Source organism: Moschus berezovskii, chromosome 6 (genome assembly GCF_049115385.1).
Source record: "Moschus berezovskii isolate FMDL1 chromosome 6, NW_MosBer_1.0, whole genome shotgun sequence".
Lineage (NCBI taxonomy): Eukaryota > Metazoa > Chordata > Mammalia > Artiodactyla > Moschidae > Moschus > Moschus berezovskii.
Genome location: NC_142465.1, coordinates 82,150,624 through 82,173,707, shown reverse-complemented (window position 1 = coordinate 82,173,707; position 23,084 = coordinate 82,150,624). Strand labels below are relative to the sequence as shown.

The 23,084-nt window shown below is 39.1% G+C and overlaps 1 protein-coding gene across 4 annotated transcripts in view; it reads left to right on the top strand.

Moving 5' to 3' along the window:
- Positions 1–23,084, top strand: part of BICD1 (BICD cargo adaptor 1) — a 263,123-nt gene that overhangs the window by 107,541 nt on the left and 132,498 nt on the right. For all 4 annotated transcript variants that reach the window (XM_055394848.2, XM_055394853.2, XM_055394850.2 and 1 more), the window contains exon 2: positions 9,776–9,988. In XM_055394848.2, coding sequence (XP_055250823.1) covers positions 9,776–9,988 — 213 coding nt within the window. The remainder of the gene's footprint in view (positions 1–9,775; positions 9,989–23,084) is intronic.

Below are 23,084 nucleotides of genomic sequence, written 5' to 3'. Positions count from 1 at the left end.
TTGAACTGTGGTTTGGAGAAGACTCTTGAGACTCCCTTGGACTGCAAGGAGATCCAACCAGTCCATCCTAAAGGAAATCAGTCTTGAATATTCATTGGAAGGACTGATGCTGAAGCTGAACCTCCAATACTTGGGCCACCTGATGCGAAGAACTGACTTATTTGAAAAGACCTGATGCTGGGAAAGATTGAAGGCAGGTGGAGAAGGGGATGACAGAGGATGAGATAGTTGGATGGCATCACCGACTCAATGGACATGAGTTTGAGTAAACCCTGGGAATTGGTGATGGACAGGGAGATCTGGTGCGCTGCAGTCCGTGGAGTTGCAAAGCGTAAGAACACGACTGAGTGAACTGAACTAAATGGTCTACTGGTTTTCCCTACTTTTTTCAACTTAAGTCTGAATTTGGCAATAAGGAATTCATGATCTGAACCATAGTCACCTCTGGGTCTTGTCTTTTGTTGACTGTATAGAGCTTCTCCATCTTTGCCTACAAAGTATATAATCAATCTGATTTCAGTATTGATCATCTAGTGATGTCAATGTGTAGACTCATCTCTTGTGTTGTGGAAGAGGGTGTTTGCTATGACCAGTGTGTTGGAAGAGGGTGTTTGCTACAACCAGTCCGTTTTCTTTACAAAAATCTGTTACCCTTGCCCTACATTTTGTACTTCAAGATCAAATTTACCTGTTATTCCAGATATCTCTTGACTTCCTCTTTTTTCATTAGAGTCCCCTATGATGAATAGGATATCTTTTTTGGGTGCTGGTTCTATAAGGTCTTGTAGGTCTTCATAGAATGATTTAACTTCAGCTTCAGCATTACTGCTTGGGGCATAGACTTGGATTACTGTGATCTAACATGGGTTGAGTGGGTGAAGTTCCTCAGTCTTGACTGACTCTTTGCGACCCATCCATGGGATTCTCCAGGTAAGAATACTGGAGTGGGTTGCTGTTTCCTTCTCCAACATGGGTTAGAGTACATAAAATTAAAAACTTTTTTCTTTGGTCATAAGCCACATTTCAAGAGGTCTTTTGCCACACGTGGACAGTGGTTACCATATTGGACAACACAGATATATCACTGATGGAAGTTCTATTTGGCAGTGCTGTTTTATGCTCTTACCCTGGATTTCATTTTCTTTTTAAATTTTTCTAACATTATACCACATACTCACTGATTTATTTGTGTTCCACTAGAATTCTCCCAGTAGCAGAGATTTTTTTTCTAAAATATTGCTGAATCCTCAGCACCTCAAGCGATGCCTGTTTATAGTTATCTGTAAATGCTTATTTAGTGAAGAAACAAATGTATGAATAAGTTTTAGCATTTCAAGTAAAAATACTTTGTCTAATGTCCTTGAATAACCTAGTATACTGTTATGTCACAATTTTTAAGATGAAAGAATGAAAATCCTGTAACCAAGGATCATATTTGAAAGATAATATGATATTATTAAATATACTAGCTGAACTTTTGTCTTTCATATTATGAAAGACAAGAAGTATGAAAATTCCGCTTAATGGTTAACATATCGTCTTGAATATGAAGGTAAAAAATACCAGTTTTCTTTGGATTAAGAGGTCATGTGAGTAGAATAAGAAAGCAAGGTATACTTATTATATAGCTAAATGGACTTAAACTGCCCTGCAGTTGAAAGCAACTGATACACTGCGATGCACTATATTAAAGGTGATAATTGTGGAATTATAGCTACACATATGATGAGAAATCCTAGTACATTCTAAAATTGTATAGAAATGTCAGTTTATCTCCAATTAATTTCAAATAAAGATTGTTCATGAAATGACTGCAGTGCCTAAAAAGAATTTGCTATCTGAACAAAATATAACTAGAAGCATGACTGCCCTAGGTTAGCCTATAAATAGCAAAGCTGGTTTTGTGATTTCTGCCGAGCATGCAGCTTCAATAGTCTTATAAGAGATTGCTTCTCTTCTCTTGGGTCCAACTTTGTCAGGAGATACTTGGAATGGTAGTGGAGGAGGAAGGAACCTGGCAGAGCCACACAGGCCTGGTAAATCAGCTTCAACAATTAGCCACATGATAGTTGCAGCTGGCTGTCATGGCCAGTTCCAGTTACCAACAGTTAGGAACTGGGTAAAATAGGAGTGTTTTCTCCTTCACTCTCCCTTAATTCAGATTTTTCTGAGTCGTGTTAGTTCTCAAAGAATTTGCAAATGTAGATCATGGAACATCTGTAGCCTGTGCTGGATTGGTGTTATTTTTATATTTCAAGTAAAAAAAAGATTACACCATAATAAATGTTCTTGGATAACCTTCCATACTTACACTGGTTTTAAATCCGGCCTAGTGAAAGAGCACATTCCTCATAAAAATGATGACTAACTTTTGGATACGCTCTGATGCTCATTGCAGCCATGAAATTAAAAGACACTTACTCCTTGGAAGGAAAGTTATGACCAACCTAGATAGCATATTAAAAAGCAGAGACATTACTTTGCCAACCAAGATCCATCTAGTCAAGGCTATGGTTTTTCCCATGGTCATGTATGGATGTGAGGGTTGGACTGTGAAGAAAGCTGATCGCCGAAGAATTGATGCTTTTGAACTGTGGTGCTGGAGAAGACTCTTGAGAGTCCCTTGGACTGCAAGGAGATCCAACCAGTCCATTCTAAAGGAGGTCAGTCCTGGGTGTTCATTGGAAGGACTGATGCTAAAGCTGAAACTCCAATACTTTGGCCACCTCATGCGAAGAGTTGACTCACCGGAAAGACTCTGTTGCTGGGAAGGATTGGGGGCGCGAGGAGAAGGGGACGACAGAGAATGAGATGGCTGGATGACATCACCGACTCGATGGATATGAGTTTGAGTGAACTCTGGGAGTTGGTGATGGACAGGGAGGCCTGGCGTGCTGTGATTCATGGGGTCGCAAAGAGTCGGACACGACTGAGCGACCGAACTGAACTGAACTGATGCTCAGTTAAAGTTTCTGAGCTGTAATAAATATGAGTTAAGGATTCATCAAAGATGAATTTGTCAGAAATGAATTCATCAATTTGTATTTTAAATTTCAATTCTTGACTGTATTTTGAAGATCTGTTCTGTGTATATGACTGAAATGTTTTATTTCCTTTGGTGCTGGATCCAGAGTACACTTGCTATTAAGATCTTAGGGGTCAATTTAGCCACCAATGGAGCATTGCCTGTGTGCTGAGAATAATGTGAGAACCATAGGTTGCCTTAGTCTATTGATTTTACTCAGGCAGAGTTAAGAAACTGGCCTGGGGAATTTTTCTGTTACATAGAAGTGGGGAAGTAGTTGTGAAAAAAGGCAGACTGAGGTACTTGACATAGAGTTCATGCTAATTTTAAATTTTACTAGTATTTAAGTATGTAGTCAGGCTTCACTGGTGGCTCAGTGATAAAGAATCCACCTGACAATGCAGAAGACCCAGGTTCAATCCCTGGGTCGGGAAGATCTCCTGGAAAAGAAAATGGCAGTCCACTCCAGTATTCTTGCCTGGAAAATCCAATGGACAGAGGAGCCTGGCGGGGTGTAGTCCATGAGGGTAGCAAAAGAGTTGGGGACGACTTAGTGACTAAACTAAGAAGAAGATATAGTTAAGGTTCCTTTGCCAGGGTGAGGGTCTACTGAAGATGTCACCATGTCACCATGGAGAGATGTGCTGCCAGACATCTTTCCAAAGGCTTTTTAATGAGTAATGAATTCAGAATTGCTCTCACAGAATCTGATCATTACCAATGGAAAAGCAAAGTCAATGGCACCTCCAAAGATAATTTTTCGTCTGTTCATAAGTCTATACACTTATTATCACATGTAAAATCTTGGCAACTCCAATTAAGTATATCTTTCTGTCCTGAAACTGAAGAAGCCAAACAGCAAGAGTATCCTTCTCTGTCAATTCCAGCCTTATTTCTTCATGATCTGTATGAGGTCCAGAAGCATCATTTAATAACATTTGAAATTTTAAAATACATATATGTGTCTGTGTGTGTGCTGAGTCGCTTCAGTCATGCCTGGCTCTTTGCAACCCCATGGACTGTAACTTGCCAGGCTTCTCTGTCCATGGAATTTTCCAGGCAATAATATTGCAGTAGGTAGCCATTCCCTTCTCTAGGGGATCTTCCCAGCCCAGGGACTGAACCTGCAGGCAGATATTTTACCATCTGAACTACCCTAACGTAACCAGAGTACAACTATGGAGACCAGAAATTGACATTGTTACAATATTATTAGCCAATATTTTTTGGGCTCCAAAATCACTGCGGATGCTGACTGCAGTCGTGAAATTAAAAGACGCTTACTCCTTGGAAGGAAAGTTATGACCAACCTTGATAGTATATTAAAAAGCAGAGACATTACTTTGCCAACCAAGGTCCGTCTAGTCAAGGCTATGGTTTTTCCAGTGGTCATATATGGATGTGAGAGTTGGACTGTGAAGAAAATGATCACCGAAGAATTGATGCTTTTGAACTGTGGTGCTGGAGAAGACTCTTGAGAATCCCTTGGACTGCAAGGAGATCCAACCAGTCTATTCTAAAGGAGATCAATCCTGGGTGTTCATTGGAAGGACTGATGCTAAAGCTGAAACTCCAATACTTTGACCACCTCATGCGACGAGTTGACTCACTGGAAAAGAGTCTGATGCTGGGAGGGATTGAGGACAGGAGGAGAAGGGGACAACAGAGAATGAGATGGCTGGATGGCATCACCGACTCGAACATGAGTTTGAGTGAACTCCAGGAATTGGTGATGGACAGGGAGGCCTGGCGTGCTGTGATTTATGGGGTCACAAAGAGTCGGACACGACTGAGCGACTGAACTGAACTGAACTGTACTGTATATTAAGAGTGTATTCTGATTTTGCCAAATGTCCTACTAATATCTTCTTTTCAGGGTAGGCTCCAATCCAGATGCCTGTACTGCATTTGATTGTTATACTTCCTTAGTCTCATCTTGTCTGGAGAAGTCTTTCTCTATATTTCCTAACCTTAATACTTTTGAAGGGTTCTGGCCAATTATTTTGTAGAATGTTTCCATTTTGATTTGCTTCATGCTTTCTTTTTTTTAAAATTTATTTATTTTAATTGGAGGCTAATTACTTTACAATATTGTATTGGTTTTGCCATACATTGACATGAATTCGCCCCAGGTGTACATGTGTTCCCCATCTTGAACCCCCCACTCTTGTCTCACTCCCCATCCCATCCCTCTGGTTCATGCTTTCTTGTGGTAAAAACTGGCTTAGGCATTTTTGGCAAGAATATCACAGAAATGACCCTGTGCCCGCCTCATGTGTTAATCAGAGGGTACACAATGTCAAGATGTCTTCTTGTTGCTGAGCTAAGCTTTGGTCACTTAGTTAAGGTCTAGTGGATTACTCGATTGCAAAGTTAATGTTTTTCCCATTGGAATTAATAAATATCTTGGGATAAAATGCTTTAAGACTATGTTAATATCCTGTTTCTCATCATAATTTTTGCCTATTATTTTATATTCCATATATTTCATTGATAATCTTTCAGTTCAGTTCAGTTCAGTCGCTCAGTCGTGTCTGACTCTTTGCGATCCCATGAATCACAGCACGCCAGGCCTCCCTGTCCATTACCAACTCCTGGAGTTCACTCAAACTCATGTCCACAGAGTCGGTGATGCCATCCAGCTGTCTCATTCTCTGTCGTCCCCGTCTCCTCCCACCCCCAATCGCTCCTAGCATCAGACTCTTTTCCAGTGAGTCAACTCATCTCATGAGGTGGCCAAAGTACTGGAGTTTCAGCTTTAGCATCAGTCCTTCCAATGAACACCCAGGATTGATCTCCTTTAGAATGGACTGGTTGGATCTCCTTGCAGTCCAAGGGATTCTCAAGAGTCTTCTCCAGCACCAGAGTTCAAAAGCATCAATTCTTCAGCGATCAGCTTTCTTCACAGTCCAACCCTCACATCCATACATGACCATGGGAAAAACCATAGCCTTGACTAGACGGACCTTTGTTGGCAAAGTAATGTCTCTGCTTTTTAATATGCTATCTAGGTTGGTCATAACTTTCCTTCCAAGGAGTAAGCGTCTTTTAATTTCATGGCTGCAATCAGCATCCGCAGTGATTTTGGAGCCCAAGAAAATAAAGTCTGCCACTGTTTCCACTGTTTCCCCATCTATTTCCCATGAAGTGATGGGACCAGATGCCATGACTTCGTTTTCTGAATGTTGAGCTTCAAGCCAGTCTTTTCACTCTCCTCTTTCACTTTCATCAAGAGGCTTTTGAGTTCCTCCTCACTTTCTGCCATAAGGATGGTGTTATCTGCATGTCTGAGGTTATTGATATTTCTCCCGGCAATCTTGATTCCAGCTTGTGCTTCTTCCAGCCCAGCGTTCCTCATGATGTACTCTGCATATAAGTTAAATAAGCAGGGTGACAATATACAACCTTGACGTACTCCTTCTCCTATTTGGAACCAGTCTGTTGTTCCATGTCCAGTCCTAACTGTTGCTTCCTGACCTGCATACAGGTTTCTCAAGATGCAGGTCAGGTGGTCTGGTATTCCCATCTCTTTCAGAATGTTCCACAGTTTCTTGTGATCCACACAGTCAGAGGCTTTGGCATAGTCAATAAAGCAGAAATAGATGTTTTTGTGGAACTCTCTTGCTTTCTCCATGATCCGGTGGATGTTGGCAATTTTATCTCTAGTTCCTCTGCCTTTTCTAAAACGTGCTTGAACATCTGGAAGTTCATGGTTCACATATTGCTGAAGCCTGGCTTGGAGAATTTTGAGCATGACTTTACTAGCGTGTGAGATGAGTGCAATTGTGGGGTAGTTTGAGCATTCTTTGGCATTGCCTTTCTTTGGGATGGGAATGAAGACTGACCTTTTCCTGTCCTGTGGCCACTGCTGAGTTTTCCAAATATGCTGGCATATTGAGTGCAGCACTTTCACAGCATCATCTTTCAGGATTTGAAATAGCTCAATTGGAATTCCATCACCTCCACTAGCTTTGTTCGTAGTGATGCTCTCCAAGGCCCACTTGACTTCACATTCCAGGATGTCTGGCTCCAGGTGAGTGATCATGCCATCATGATTATCTTCGTCGTGAAGATCTTTTTTGTATAGTTCTTCTGTATATTCTTGCCACCTCTTCTTAATATCTTCTGCTTCTGTTAGGTCCATACCATTTCTGTCCTTTATCGAGCCCATCTTTGCATGAAATGTTCCCTTGATATCTCTAATTTTCTTGAAGAGGTCTCTTGTTTTTCCTATTCTGTTGTTTTCCTCTATTTCTTTGCATTGATCACTGAGGAAGGCTTTCTTATCTCTCCTTGCTGTTCTTTGGAACTCTGCATTCAGATGCTTATATCTTTCCTTTTCTCCTTTGCTTTTCGCTTCTCTTCTTTTCACAGCTATTTGTAAGGCCTCCTCAGACAGCCATTTTGCTTTTTTGCATTTCTTTTCCGTGGGGATTGTCTTGGTCGCTGTCTCCTGTACAATGTCACGAACCTCCGTCCATAGTTCATCAGGCACTCTATCAGATCTAGTCCATTAAATCTATTTCTTACTTCCACTGTATAATCATAAAGGATTTGATTTAGGTCATATCTGAATGGTCTAGTGGTTTTCCCTACAATCTTTACCTGTAATAATTATTACTTGGTATCTGCCACGTAAGGCTGATGTATTTTATTTCTATTAGAATTAAATTATTAGAATTCTACTGTGAAGAAAAGCTGTTCCTTCTTCCCTTATTTATTCAGTTATTACATCAATGTGGACTCATGAATATTGATTTTGTTCTATGGATTATAATTCACTACTGTAACTATTTTGTTGCCCCCAATTATCCCAGATTTGGCCATTTGGGAGCCTCTTTATGTAGGCTCTTGTGTCCTTTGACATAGCCACATCATTCTTTAAAAGCATTTTGTTACTCTTTGGCACCACAGCTTGAACCAAGTTCATTTTGCTCCAGCCAGGGACTCAGTCATTTCTTCAAAGAGCCCTAGTTCTTTTAATTGGGGATTGATATTTAGAAGCAAAATTTGGCTGCAAGGTTTGCTGACAGAGCTAGAAAATCTGTGTACACAGCCACACATAAGCACCTTTGTCTATCTATTGAACTGTTTCCCTATTAAAGACTATACTGATAATTCTAATTACAACCCAATACCACTAGTTTCCTTCTCCCTTTCTTTATTTTTAATTCCTTTCTCCAGCAGGGAGACATTTGGCTTTCATTATCCATAATATGTTTACTTATTTCTTCAAACCTTGTATACATGTAAAGAAGTTTTAGAATTGTGCCTCTATAATCCCCGTGAGAAACAAATTTACTAACTGGACCCTAGTGTTTTGGTACAGTTTGTTTTGTCTTTAGCTTTACAGTGTATAGCAAAAATACCAATTTCCAAAATTACTCAGGTTAGATCTTTTTCTCTCGCCTCCTTTCAATGTAGTCATATTGTTCATTTGTAGTACAGCTGGGTTCATTTGTTACTATTTGTGTTCCATTGGGTCCCTGGACACATAGAGGCTGATCTTAATTATTATTTATTTGGGAGGTACGTGAAACATTATCAAGAGTAGAGGCATTATTTTGCTAACAAAGGTCCATATAGTTAAAGCTGTCATTTTTCCAGAAGTCACGTGTGGATGTAAGAGTTGCACCATGAAGGCTTAGCGCCAAAGAATTGATGCTTTTGAACTGTGGTTTGGAGAAGACTCTTGGGAGTCCCCTGGACTGCAAGGAGATCCAACCAGTCCATCCTAACGGACGTCAATTTTGAATATTCATTGGAAGGACTGATGCCGAAACTGAAGCTCCAACACTTTGGCCACCTGATACAAAGAGCTGACTCATTTGAAAAGACCCTGATGCTGGGAAAGAAGGCAGGATGAGAAGGGGACGACAGGACAAGATGGTTGGATGGCATCACCAACTCAATGGACATGAGTTTGAGCAAGCTCTGGGAGTTGGTGAAGGACAGGGAAGCCTGGCATGCTGCAGTCCATGGGGTCACAAAGAGTCGGACACAACTGAGTGACTAAACAACAAACTGTGAAACGTTACTGTAGTTCTAAGAGTCAGAATGATATAATAAGACAATCTCAAAAAGTGTCACCCCTATGAAATGTGATCTGTTGTATAGCATTTCATTCCCTCATTCTTCCCACCTTGTTCCCACTCGCCAACTGTAGCTTATCGATTTCATTAATTTCTGTTTTTTTTTCTATTTCTTTGTAAACAGATAGATTTTCTTATATATTGATCACATTTTAATGTCTTTTTGTGGTACCAGAAGTTTGAATGCTGTTAGTTTTCTCTCTTAAAGGTATTGTTTGTAATTGATATATTCTTAATGTATTAGAAAGCTAATGAAACTATCATTTTCTTTCTTGAAAATTATTTTGGGGATTTTTTTCTAGACTGAAAATTAGAATATGAATTTTTATGGTCTCATTAGCAACTTAACTGTCTATTCCTTGATAAGATTTGTCTAAAAAATGGTAACATAAAACAAGCAGTAATGTTTTTCAAGTTTTAACACATTATATTTTAGCAAAATATTTAAAAGTTTTCTTTCTCCTTATTGAATTGAATTATTTCAAGTGTCAATGAGAGCTGCTAGCTTGTTACATGAACTATGTAGTTTTTGCTTCTGAAAGTCTTGCTGAATAGCTTTTCATGTACACAAAGCAAAATGAATCGTGTTCCCAATTCTATTGAGTAGTGCAGCGGTGCATTTCATTTTGTGCTCTTTCTCTTTCCAAATCCTCTGCAGGCATTTGGGCAGTCCTTCTCCATCCACCGTAAGGTTGCTGAGGATGGAGAGACTCGGGAGGAAACGCTTCTGCAGGAGTCAGCATCGAAGGAAGCTTACTATCTGGGGAAGATCTTGGATATGCAGAACGAACTGAAACAGAGCCGGGCTGTGGTCACTAATGTCCAGGCAGAAAATGAGAGGCTCACAGCCGTCGTGCAGGATCTGAAGGAGGTAAACAAATAGCAAACATATTCCCTGTGAGAGAGCTATGGGAGAGAGAAGATAAAATTCTTGTTAGGAAGGAGGAGTAAAACTTTTTCACTATAATCAGAGGAGCTATATTAAACAAGAAGCACATAATGTTAATGCTAGCAATTTTTTCTGCATTTTTAGTGAAATGAAAGCCTGTTCTGAGGTGAGCTTTTCTCTCTTTTATCATTCGTTGAGATACTTATTGAGTACTTATTGAGTACTTGGGACCTGTTCTTGCTATTTCTGCAGAGGTGTTTAAAAAATATAGTGACCTTAACACTACCTTCCCTTTACCTGCTTCGCTACACTGTGGAGAGGAATGGTGGTTGGCTCTTGTGCTCAGTGTCAGCACTAATTCAAAATGACAGTGGTGTTCGCACAGGACTCTCCTTACTGAGGGAGAGAGACTGGTGGAGGAGTGTTTTGAGGGAGTCTGAGAGTCTGGCGTTAGAGAACCATAAACTGTTTTGCTGGTTGTAGACAAGCAGCAAATTATTGCTGGTATGAATCAGATTAGGAGCCTTCTTCATTCCCAGGGCCTCCCCTGAACTCACTCTTTCCCTTCAGCTTTGTACTTAGCAGCATTACATGCCAGATGGTTTCAGAGTGGTAGAGTCATTCTTCCCTGCAGGGAGGAGGTGATCCTGGGGACAGAAATAGCCAAAAGCAGCTTCATCCGCTACCCTTTTAGGAGTAATTTTGAAAGCTTCATATTAAATTGTTCACTCCATTTTTTGATCAAGAAAGCTGTAGAAGAGGTGCAGGTATCCTCTGATTCCTACACCAGTGCAGTGGAGGTTAATGAACAAATACCAGCTACACTACCAAGTAGGTTCATTAACTGAGCATAACAATAGAAAAACATCAGATGAAAAAATTATTCGATATTGTGAAATGCAACCAAAGCAACCCACTGATACCCTTCTCTTGAAATTTAGTGGCGTAGTACAAGTAAAGTTTCATTATTACGATATATAAGTTGTCCAAAATTTACTTACATTTAATCAATAATTTACATTAGCCTCTGTCCATATTACAATGAAGTCAGTGAATATTGACAGTAAAGTATCTGCTTTACCTAGTTTGTTGTCTTTCGGCATGCCCCAATTATAGCGGTATGCCTCTGGAGACAAAGAAAGGAGACAACCAAGGGAATTTAGTGTTGGGTACTAAGAAGAACATGAGAGTTTTCGGGACACTCTGCCTTATTTTCCTAAATGATTGTTAAAAAACAAAGCCCATCTCCAGTTCTTCATTTGTCGCATCTGTATGTGCTGGGTTTTCATCATCACTTGCTTATCCTTTGGAGTACCAGACCTCCTCCTCCAAGTGGACTCAAGGTGCCATAGACTACCTTCCTGGATTAAGCAAAGCCAAAACATCGACAGGCAGGGCCCTCAGCCACCATGAACAGCAGGCTCACATAGCAGGTTGGCAAGGGGGCTGTGACATGGGCAACTGTGCCTTGGGTACCCATGTGCAGATGGTTTGTATAGAAGGACTGAAACCAGTGAGTTGGGCAGTTTTGGTTGCCAATTGGATAGATCTTCTGAAAGCTGCATACCCCATCTTGTGCGTGGCAGTTCAGCTGAGGGAAGAATAGCAAAGGTTGAGGAAAGGGTATCCACAGATGTTTTTCTGTTGATGCAAGACAATGGGGATTGACAGAGCATCCTCACTTACACCATGCTTGATTGCAGTTTCCAAGGAATAGGCTTATGATAAGCAACAGGAGTTGGTTACAAATGAGCATGCAAGGTAGAAATGAACTGAGGCCATAGTGGAAACAAAGTGTTGAGAACCCCTTCATTCAGATAATTTCTCAAATTTTAGTGAGCACCAGAATAATCTAGACAACTCATCAAAACCTAGTCTTGTGCTCCACCCCCTAAAATGCTGATTCAAAGTCTAGGTGGAATTCAAGAATTTGCATTTCTAACAAATTCACAGCACACAGAGACCACACTTTAAGAAACATTAATTTAGACCTTTTTTTGGCTGGGTATTAGAGTATCATAAGGCTCACAACTTGGGGAATTGCTGAATGATTACTTGGTTATAATCCATTGATTTCTATGCATTTTCGATAGTTGATTTAGAGTAAGGGAATAACTTGTTACATCCAAATTTATGTATTTTTTCAATCTAAAACAGCTCAAGACACTATAGCCATTTGGGTTTGTCAGTAACTAAAAGAAAAAAACAGGTGGTCAGTTTCCTGGTTTTCTAAATATGTCAACCGTGTATCTGTTAATATTCTTTCTGATGGGCTGAAAGCTAGTGAGTGGTATTACTACATCCTGGAGGCCTGCTGTTTTTCATGCAGACCTTAGGTTTTAATGTCACTAATAAAATTATTATTAGCATGCAGTGTTGAGTACATTTGAAAAGAGAAAAGGAATAAATTATATTTCTTGGTATGTTGATATAGACTTTTGATGACTGGCGTTAAATTGAAATCCCAGATTTGTTTTTATTGTAGGCTCAGTTTTATTTGTCTTTTTGTATTCTGGGTTTGGATGGGTGCATAGTTACTAAAAGAGAGACGTGATAGGACCATGAGAAGTAGACAAAGATAACCAATGCAAAACATAGTAAATCATCAGTGTGACAGGTGCTATGTGAATTTGGTAAGTTAATTAATGGAATTATTTTTATTTACTAAAAGGACTAATCTCTAATTTCAGTAGAATCATCAATACTGGTAAAGGTACTTGTGTTTGTATGTGTGCTGTGTGTGTTATGGACATTTTACACTCACATTTGCATGCATGCATGTGTGCACATGTGTGTGTGTATGTATCTGTAATTTCACGGCCAAATTCTTTTCTATATTTGGTATGTATAGGATAGTATAGTGAAAAAAATGGAAGCATTTCTGAATTAGGCGTTAGAAAATCAATATTCTAGTCTCAGCTAGAATTTGTTAAAGATTACTTTATTATATAGTGAATATATAATAAACATAAAATGTTATCATTAATAACTTTCTGAGTCCTCCATAAAAATATTATTGAAGATATCATTTATTGTGTAGGTCCACATTCTTAGGTTAAAGAAACATCAGGTAAATACCTCTCTGAATTTATTGCCTTGAAAATTCTTTCTGTTGAGATATGAATCGGATGGTAGGAATTACAATATGTTTTCATTATTGCTTTAGTTGTTGAAAAGCTCCAGGACTATGTGTGACTGTGAAACCTAACAGATTTTTCATGTAATTCTCATTTTTAGACTTTTTAAACAGCATTATTGTATGTGTTTTTAAAGAGTAAACTGCTTTAAATAAGATTTTTAAGGACAGGGAGTATAAAGGAAAAATGTCACCCAATCAGGACCAAATGGGAGTTAATCAAATTAAGTGTTAATCCTTCAGGTCCAGTAACAAAATGTTACCTATTGGTAACATTAGGATATGGTCATTTTATATTTTAAAAGTTGCTTAATTCATATGATTTTTATCACAACTGAAGCTCAATTTTCCCTTCAGTGGAATATACAACCAGATTTTATAATATACGAACTCAATTTCCAGAAATCTATTATAGCCACATCTGTGAATTTGGGCATGTAGGTACCTTAAGTGATTATTTGATAAAGACTACTCCCAGGTCAATAATTCTTTCTCCAGTAACCTGGAATGGTCATGTAGCCTTTATTCAGACACTTCTAGCACTGTGGAGATGGTAAACTCTGAATCTTTCCAAGAAAGGGACTGTCTTCTGTCTGTCATTTATCTTGGTATTTCCCAGGACTCAGTATAGTTCCTGGTCAAAAGCAGACATTAAAAAAAGAATGTTTGTTGAGTTGAACTGAACAGAAATAACTTATGTTAGGAGTTAGCTACCTCTGGTTTGAATTCCAGATGTGCCACTTAGCAACTGTGTGATATTGGACAAGTCACTTTTGTTCTGTAAGCATCACTTTCCTCACTTCTGACCTGGAGATGGTAATACCAATGTAAAGTCCTATACATTATACAGGTCCTATGTCCAACGCCGTGCACACAGGAGATGTTAGATTACTGTTCATTCCTGTCTTCCAGCTCCCTCCCAAGGCTGCCCATCCTGGTGCTTGGCAGCTCCACCTGTTAAACTGCCCTGTTTTGTTCAGTGAAAAATTGATTCTCTGTAATTTTCACTAACTGGTCATATTCCTAGCCACTGGATCTACAGAGAATACATTTTTTTTTTAAGTTTTCTATTCCACTTGACAATTTTAGCCCATGCCAAACAACTTAAAATATTTGGAAAGAGCAATCTTATTTTCTCTTTTTCAAACTAAACATATCTAGATCCACTAGCACTTCCTCATGTGACGTGGTTTCAGGATGCCTCAGCATCCTGGTTATTACCTTCTTAGACTGACATCCAGTGTCTCTTAAAAATGTGTGTCTGCTCTTTAACCACATACTGTTGATTATCTTTACCCCACTGGAAATTTTTGAAAATGTGAACTGTTGGATGTAGGGTTTGAATTTCTTATCTTAGGGTTTTCATCTTTTTAGATTTTCTCCTTTGAAATCATACATTAATTTATTCAACAGAGGTCTCTTCAGTGCTTGCTATGAGTCAGATGCTTGGGTACCTGAAAGAATCAGTGAACAAAAATTCAACAATGAGTAGTTGTTTTCAGTGATAAGCAACTCAGTGTGTTCAGAAACTCTTTCTTTATATACCTTAGTATCTCCAGAGATAGTGAGCTGTGTTTTAGACAACATGTACTATAGAGTGAATGTTTGTGTCCCCCCAGCATTAATATGTTGAAACCTAATCCCCGATGTGATGGTGTTTTGAGGTAGGGCCTTTGGGGATGATTAGGTCATGAGAGTGGAGCCCTTGTGAATGAGACTGTATGAACACTGTAGAGAAGCTCCCTTACCCCTTCTACTATGTGAGGACACAGCAAGGTGGCCGACTCTGAACCAGGAAGTGGGCCTTCACCTAACATTGAATCTGCTGGTGCCTCAATCTTAGACGTCCTAGTCTCCAGAGCTATGAGAAATAAATGTCTGTTTAAGCCACCTAGCCTATTGTGTTATTATCAGAGCAGCTCACATGGACTAAAAAAACATATAACGTTTTGTGCAGTAAATTACCCTCATCTTAGTCTCATTAAAACCACAGATAGATGGTACCTGCTGTGACTAAGCAAGAAATATCTAAACAGTCGATTAGATGTGTGATTAAACTTCTTAAATTTATTTTTCCACATAAACATTATAATAACACCTCTCCTACTTCTCATGATATTTATGAGGATAAAATATTTTTCATGAAAGTGCTTCACAAGAAGTAGAGGACTATGTTAGTGTTATTTACTGTTTCAAAGTTTGGTAATCAGACTTATTTACACACAGCAAGACAGAAACAATAAATGTAGAAAGATGTATTGGGGTCTACTGTCAGAAGGCCCCAGCACCTTCTGACAGCACGAAGTAATGCTGACACCAAAGTAAGAAATGTTACATGTTTAAAAGCCCACAGGTTGCAAGAGGAGAGTCTTCTAGGTGTTTTTAAATACTATCAGTGTAAATAACCTGTTGTACCTGGCTGGTTCTCAAAAGGGTCACTGCATTATTTCTAAGTACAACATTGAATGTGCTTACTGGTGGGGAGAAGTTGAACTATTTAAATTAAGGCATCCAATAATAACAAAGCTTTTCTTCTAGTCTCTGAGATCTGGTTAAATGATTGGTCAGTGAGAGCTGGATAAGACTGACACTTCCAATGAATGATGGTTTTCCATTCTGTAAAGGCATGGCTTGGCAATAGCTGAAAAGTTATTTCCCTGAAATGTTCCAGTTTCTGTCCTGCTCTTTGAACTTGTTGGGATTGGACCTCACACCTCCCTGGAATGTTGCAAAGTGTCAAAAAGTGATTTTTTAAATTTAATTTAAAAAGAATGATCACTCTTTTTAATTGGTTTAAATAATATGATACCTAACATTTATGAGAGCTTATCATGTACCAAGCACGATACTCAGCATTTTGTTGCTGCTGCTAAGTCACTTCAGTCGTGTCCGACTCTGTGTGACCCCATAGACGGAAGCCCACTAGGCTCCCCTGTCCCTGGTATTCTCCAGACAAGAACACTTGAGTGGGTTGCCATTTCCTTCTCCAATGTGTGAAAGTGAAAAGTGAAAGTGAAGTCGCTCAGTCGTGTCAGACCCTTAGCGACCCCATGGACTGCAGCCTACCAGGCTCCTCCATCCATGGGATTTTCTAAGCAAGAGTACTGGAGTGGCTTGCCATTGCCTTCTCCGACTCAGCATTTTACATTCCTTCAATTATCTCACCTAGTTTTCTTAAACTTATGAAGCATGTACTGTTTCTATCCCCCCTTTACGGGTGAGGCAGAGAGGCTAACAACTTGTCCACCAAGCAGTCAGACTGTTGTCCTAAACCAGGCTTGGTTAATAGTCCTTGCTTCTTTCCCACACTTGCTGAGCTGCAGTAAACAAAACATCCCTATTACCATCATAGTACCATCATCAAGAATTTGAAAGCAAAGTTCAACAATATTCAAACAATTCACTTTTGAATTATTGTGATTTCATTGTGCCTTTGGGAATAATAATTTACATTAATGAGTTTGTTTATAGGATTAATTTAAAATTACAGGTTCACAGAATTTTTAAAATGTATGTGTGGGTAGTTCTGTGAATTTTAACAAATATAGATTGATGTAACCACACTTAGGATGCAGAAGTTTTCTCACCCCCAAAATCTCCCTTCTCCTCTTCTTCTCCTTTGCAGTCATACCCTCCTCTCTTCAGCCTCTGATAGTCATCTGGTTCCTATCACTGTAGTTGTGTCTTTTCAGGCATGTCATGTAAATGGAACCGTATGGTACGTAACCTTTGAGAGTGGGTTCTTTCCCACAGCATAATGCCTCTGAGAGTCATCTAGTTGTTGCAAGTCAGTTGTATTCCTTCCTTTTTATTGTCAAATACTACCATATGCATATACCACAGTTTTGTTTTACTTTTTAATCAATTCACCTATTGAAGAACTTTTGGGTTATTTTCAGATTTTGGCAATTACAAATAGAGCTGCTATATACATTCATGTACGTTTATATTTAAATGTGAACATAAGTATTCATTTTTCTACAGTAGATAGCCAGGAAAAGAGGAGTTTGTGGATGCATCGCTAGTACCCTGGCAGGTCTGAATGAAGAGAGTCTTTGCAGGTTCTTTTCAGGTTGCTTCAATTTTCTCACTGAAGGAAGCAAGGTCAGCAACTGAGAGGGAAGATGGGGTGTAGGGTATTTGAGGATAGAGAAGTGGTGACATAATCACTTAGAAAAGCGTGAGTCACTAAGGTAAGATCTTGGAAACGAGTGGTTGACAGGAGAGGATCCCCCAAGAGGAGGAATTCTAAGAATTGAGATCATCTTTATGCATATTGAGAATTCTAGGAATTAAGACCAGGAGTTCAGGAAACATTGGCAGTGAACCAGGAGCTAAAGTCTTAGAAAAATGAGGGGGAATGAGTTGGTGTTTGAACAGTGCTGAGCAGTGGATAGTATGCAGTGTCTGAGCCTCTCCTACTGTTGTTACCCTGTCCCTGGAGGAAGTTAGTGTTAATTTGGTTTTTAAAAATGTACATTTACTAACTTAAAAAATCTCATGATGACGTGAGATTTAAAGCAGGTAGTTTTAGGGGTAAAGGAGAAGGAGGACGAATGAAACAGCCATGAGAGGCAAGAGGAGCACCCACCTCACCTCCAGATCTATGCTCGAGAGAGGTACAGGGGAAACAATGGCCCCAAGGGAGAATCAGGTTTCCATTAATTGCGGAGTGCATTATTCACATCTATAAAATCATCATGCCTGCTGTAATCCCATATGCTGATGGAGTCAGTGAATACTGAATAAAATGCATGCCTTGTTGTAAGGAGCATATACATTTAATTTCTCTCTCTTTGTTTTTAAAGTTAGAAAGCCAGTTTTTTTTTTTTGTTTGTTTGTTTGTTCTAATTTTGAAAGCTCTGTGATGTTTATTTCTAGCAGGTGCTAATGGTTACTTGCCACATTCCTACTGGGTTGTCCTTGTAGCCAGCAAGTAGATTCTGGTCATCTGCAGATAATTTCTCTTTTTAAGAGTTGAAAATACCTTTTTCCTATGATTTGGAAAGTTGAATTGTATTTGTCAATGAGAAATAACAGAACAACTTTTAAATAGCTCTCAAAACAACATCAGTTGATCTTTAGTCAAAAATAATTTTAGTCTTTTTTGCCATTATTTTGGGGAGGTAATAAGGACCAGCATCTCCATAATCCCAAACATTCTAGGGAAAACTTCAAAATTGAAGGCATGTGTAAATATTGCATCCATCATCCAGATGTTGGACAGCATTAGGACACAGGAATACTACCATTTTCATTTGTGAATCATTTCTTTCTGCATTAGACAATAAGAAGAGGCATAAACTTCTGGCCTGATAACAACAATTGGATCAACTTCCTGTGTAACAGCCAGTCATTAAACTAGTGCCAAATATAAAATTAAATGGGAAACTTCACCATGGTCAAGCTAATGTTAGAAATGGTGATGGAGCTTTGCTTGGGGCAGGATGTTGTTGTTTAGTCACCAAGTCATTTCCGACTCTTTGCGACCCCATGGACTGTAGCCCACCAGGCTCCCCTGTCCATGGGATTTTTAGGCAAGAATACTGGTGTGCATTGCCATTTCCTTCCCTAGGGGATCTTCCCAACTCAGGGATCAAATCCACGTCTCCTGCTTGGCATGTAGTTTCTTTATCACTGAGTCACCTGGGAAGCCCTTGGGGCAGGATGCAGAAATGGCAACTCTGGAGCTGGCAAAGGTTAAAAAATAAAATCTTTTTAAAAAATATTCATTTGTAGTTTCTTTACAGTTTCTAAGGTAATCGGGTTTTATCAGTTATCATTCAGCATTTTAAAAAAATAAGCAGCAAAAGCCAGTCTACTTTTTAAAAATATAGAACGTATGGTATATACTTGATGTATCTATCATATATATATATAGGTTATATACATGAATTATATGTATTATATGTATAGATATAGATATCTTTCCTTTCCTTCCTTCTTTCCTCCTCCTACCTGCCCTCCCTCCCCTTTCCTGTCTTGTGAATTATGGTCAAACACCAGACTTCTATCTCTTGGAACATTTAAGAATAAAGATCTGTGCACAGTCTATTTTGTACACACTGATTCTTGGACTATAAATAGCTTGATTCTATTTCAGAATTTTTCTCCCACCCCAAGCTCAGAGTTTGCTCCCTGTGTGGACTGGGTAGAAGGCATAGTAATGCACAATCAGCATGTCTGCTAGAATGCTTAGTGGACAATTTTAATCTTTTTTTTTACATCTTGACCTCTTTCCAAAGAAGACCCTGGTTGGCAGATCTAGCGTGATTAAGATTCTATTCAGGCATTTAACCCTTCTAAGGGAATTTATAGCTTAATCTAACAGTCAACAATACCTGAATCTACTCAGAACTTAATTTCTTGAAGGTTACAGGAAACTTTTACTTGAGCAAGGCAGAAAGAGCAAATTAATGAGTGAGCTTAGTGATAGAATGAATGTTGATATATATCTTGACTTATACTTTTTAATGCTTAATCAACAAAGATATTTTAAAAAGTACTATAGACTGAATCATACTAGATACATTAATATACCCAGATTTTTAACTTTCAATTTGTGTGAAAGCAGAATGCATCCCATAAGAAAAGCTATCCACTGGTTAACTACTTATATAGCTTTTTTGTCATCACTTGTTCAGTAATGCTAAAAGTACATTAGAAATAGGTTTCTGATAGAGTTTTGGTTTCACTAAAACAATTATTCCAAAGGTAGAATTATGGTTAAACAATCTCTTCCAAGGCTGTCACAATAGTCATAAACCTTCCTGTGTTACATTTTTAAAATCTGGAATATTAAAATGTACTTTGTAATGGGCTTTGGCACACAGTTTCAAACATACACATTAATAGATTGACACTATTTATGGGCCAAATTATTCCTGTGTCTTGTTGTGGAGTATAGGAGAGAATGCCTGTCTAAAAATGAGGTAGAGATTTGGCTACTTGCACAAAGTGGTCAGCAAGCCTTTTCTGGATGGTAAATTCTGTTGTTAGAATGAAAGTATAGAAGAACCTGTCAAGATAGTAATATCTATTTTGTCTAATGGTGTCAAGGTAGCAATGCTTTTTTGTCTAATACCATTATCTAACTGCTAATGGTGATGAAATGGGCCTTGAGAGTAATAAAAGTCTTGCATCAATATTTGAATCAGACTGTCATTGACAGTGCTTGCCAATGAACTATTGTTTCATGACCTATTTTTCATTCTCAACTCCTTAAAGAGCGGTTTGGGGGCTTCCTTGGTAATAGACTCTTCCTTGGTTAACAGTCTACCTTGCAGTGCAGGGGATAGCTGTTCGATCCCTGGTCTGGGAAGACCCCACATGTCATGGAGCAAGACCAAGTTCCACAACTATTGAGCCTGAGCTCTAGGGTCCTCGAGCCGCAACAAGAGAAGCCACAAGAATAAGAAGCTTGCAAACTGAAACTAGAGAGTAGCCCCCACTCTCTGTAACTAGAGAAAGCCTGTGTGCAGCAAAGAAGACCCAGCACAGGAAAAAAAAAAAAAAGAGCAGTTCAGATATTTTTTCCCCTAATTGCCATAAAACAAAATACTGAGGAATAAGATTTTGTAGGGTAGTGTTGAGCTTGAGAGGATCACAAGCTGTTGTAATATATGACTTTTTTGCTTCCCCAAGAATTAATTTTTACCCCTTTGGGGGCTGTATTAATTCTTGAGAGATGCTGTAACAAAATACTTAATATTTGGTGGCTTAATGAAAATACAGACTTATTGTGTTATACTTCTGCAGGAAAGAAGTCTGCAGTTTACTGGGCTAAGTTGTTGGCAGGGCTTTACTCTTTTTGGAGGTGCTAGAAGAATGTCCTTCTCCTCTTCCAGCTTCTAGAACTGCACCCCTTGCATTTATTGACTCATGACCCCTTTCTCCACGTTTCAAAGCCAGCATTATAGTATCTTATTTCAGTGTCATATCACCTTCCTTTTGTGTCAAATCTTCCTCTGCTTCCCTCTGATAAGTGTAAGTGTTAACTACCTCAGTTGTGTCCAGCTCTTTGTGAATCCATGGACTGTAACCCACCAGGCTCTTCTGTCCATGGAATTCTCCAGGGAAGAATACTGGAGTGGGTTTCCATTCCCTTCTCCAGGGATCTTCCCAATGTTGGGATCAAACTGGGGCCTTCTGCTCTGCAGGCAAATTCTTTACCATCTGAACCACACTGATCTACCCAGGATAATCTCTCTGACTCAAAAATCTTAACTTAATCACATCTGCAATATCTCTGTTACCACATAAGCTACCACATCCATAGACTGTAGGAATTAGGACCTAGATATTTTTGGAGGCCCTTATTCAGGTTACCACAGGTGATATCAACCCCTACTGGAAATACATATTCTACACCATTGAAAAAGAAAAGAAAGAAAGAAGAATAAAGATAATAAATATGTAGCTTTTAAAATATTTTTTTTTTAATTTTATTTATTTTGACTGTGTTGGGTCTTTGCTGTGTGGGCTTTTCTCTAGATGTGAAGAGCGGGGGCTTGCTCTCTAGATACAGATGGTTGGATGGCATCACTGACTCGATGGACATGGGTTTGGGTGGACTCTGGGAGTTGGTGATGGACAGGGAGGACTGGCGTGCTGCGGTTCATGAGGTCGCAAAGAGTTGGACACAACTGAACAGTACGTGGGCTTCTCATTGCAGTGGTTGCTCTTGTGTCAGAGCACAGGCTCCAGGGTGCCCAGGCTCAGCTGTTGTGGCTCCCAGGCTCTAGAGCACAGGCTCAGTAGTTGTGGCACATGTTCTTAGTTGCTCCACAGCATATGGCATCTTCTCGGATCAGGAACCAGACCCATGTCTCCTGCATTGACAGGTGGATTTTTTACCACTGAGCCACCAGGGAAGCCCTGTAACTTTTGCTAGTAATCAATTTTTCACTATATCCTAATCTTCTTGGGGCATTTGCCATTAGAACAGAATATATGATTAACATTAGTAAGATTCAGAAGCCAAAGAGTTGGTGATGCCCATCTTTTTATGATGTACTAACCCATCCGTTTACTTTGCATTACTGTTTCTGCTGGAGTCAGTCAGCAGAGAAGGGCAATGACACTCCAAAGCCAGACAGTGTTACTACCTAATTCTAATTATAATGGGCAAATCCACCATTAAGCTTCAGATTGAGAGAAATTCTACAGAATTGGCAAATGTTTTCAATGTGTATATGTAGATCATCATATGTAATCACAATTTTTCAGACTCTGTGGCAAAGAGAAATGAAAATTCTGTGTTGTATTTTAATTTGCTGTAAAACTTCTCCTTCAAGAATGACCATTCTATTGAGCACCACTCTGCAAATCAGCCTCTATTAGAATGTTGAGGAATAAAATGAATACATAATTAATTCTAGTATTGGAAGGCATATCTCTCCCCCTGGGCTGCTTCTTTGAAGATAGCTGCCTGAAGTAAAACAGGAAACACCTACCGGACATCCTCTAAGCACATGGCCTGATTAGAGCCCTTTGGGAAACATCCAGTGGATACCACTTGACTCTCCAGCCTAAGTATTATTAATTAAAGACTCAATGCCAAGGTCTTCTTTGTTTATTGTAATGGTGATCTTAGATGGTACTGATTGATCACTTCTCTATTAAGAATCCATGTATTGTACTCTCATTTGAAATGCGTAGAGGTTATCATGGAGATTGAGTAATATATTTAATATAAAAATAAGGTTGAATTCAACAAGAATACTTTTGAAGTCAACTGGTTTCTTAGTGCTCTGCTCCAGCTGCTTTTGGAGACAGAGTTCCCCTGATACAGACCCCCGGGTTCAATCCCTGGTCAGGAAACTAGATCTCACAAGTCACATACCACATGCCAGTGTGACCCAAATAAATAAATAAATATTTAAAAAACCAAGATTGCCAGGGAAATTTACTGAAGCCTAGTAATATAATATTTCATGTTGG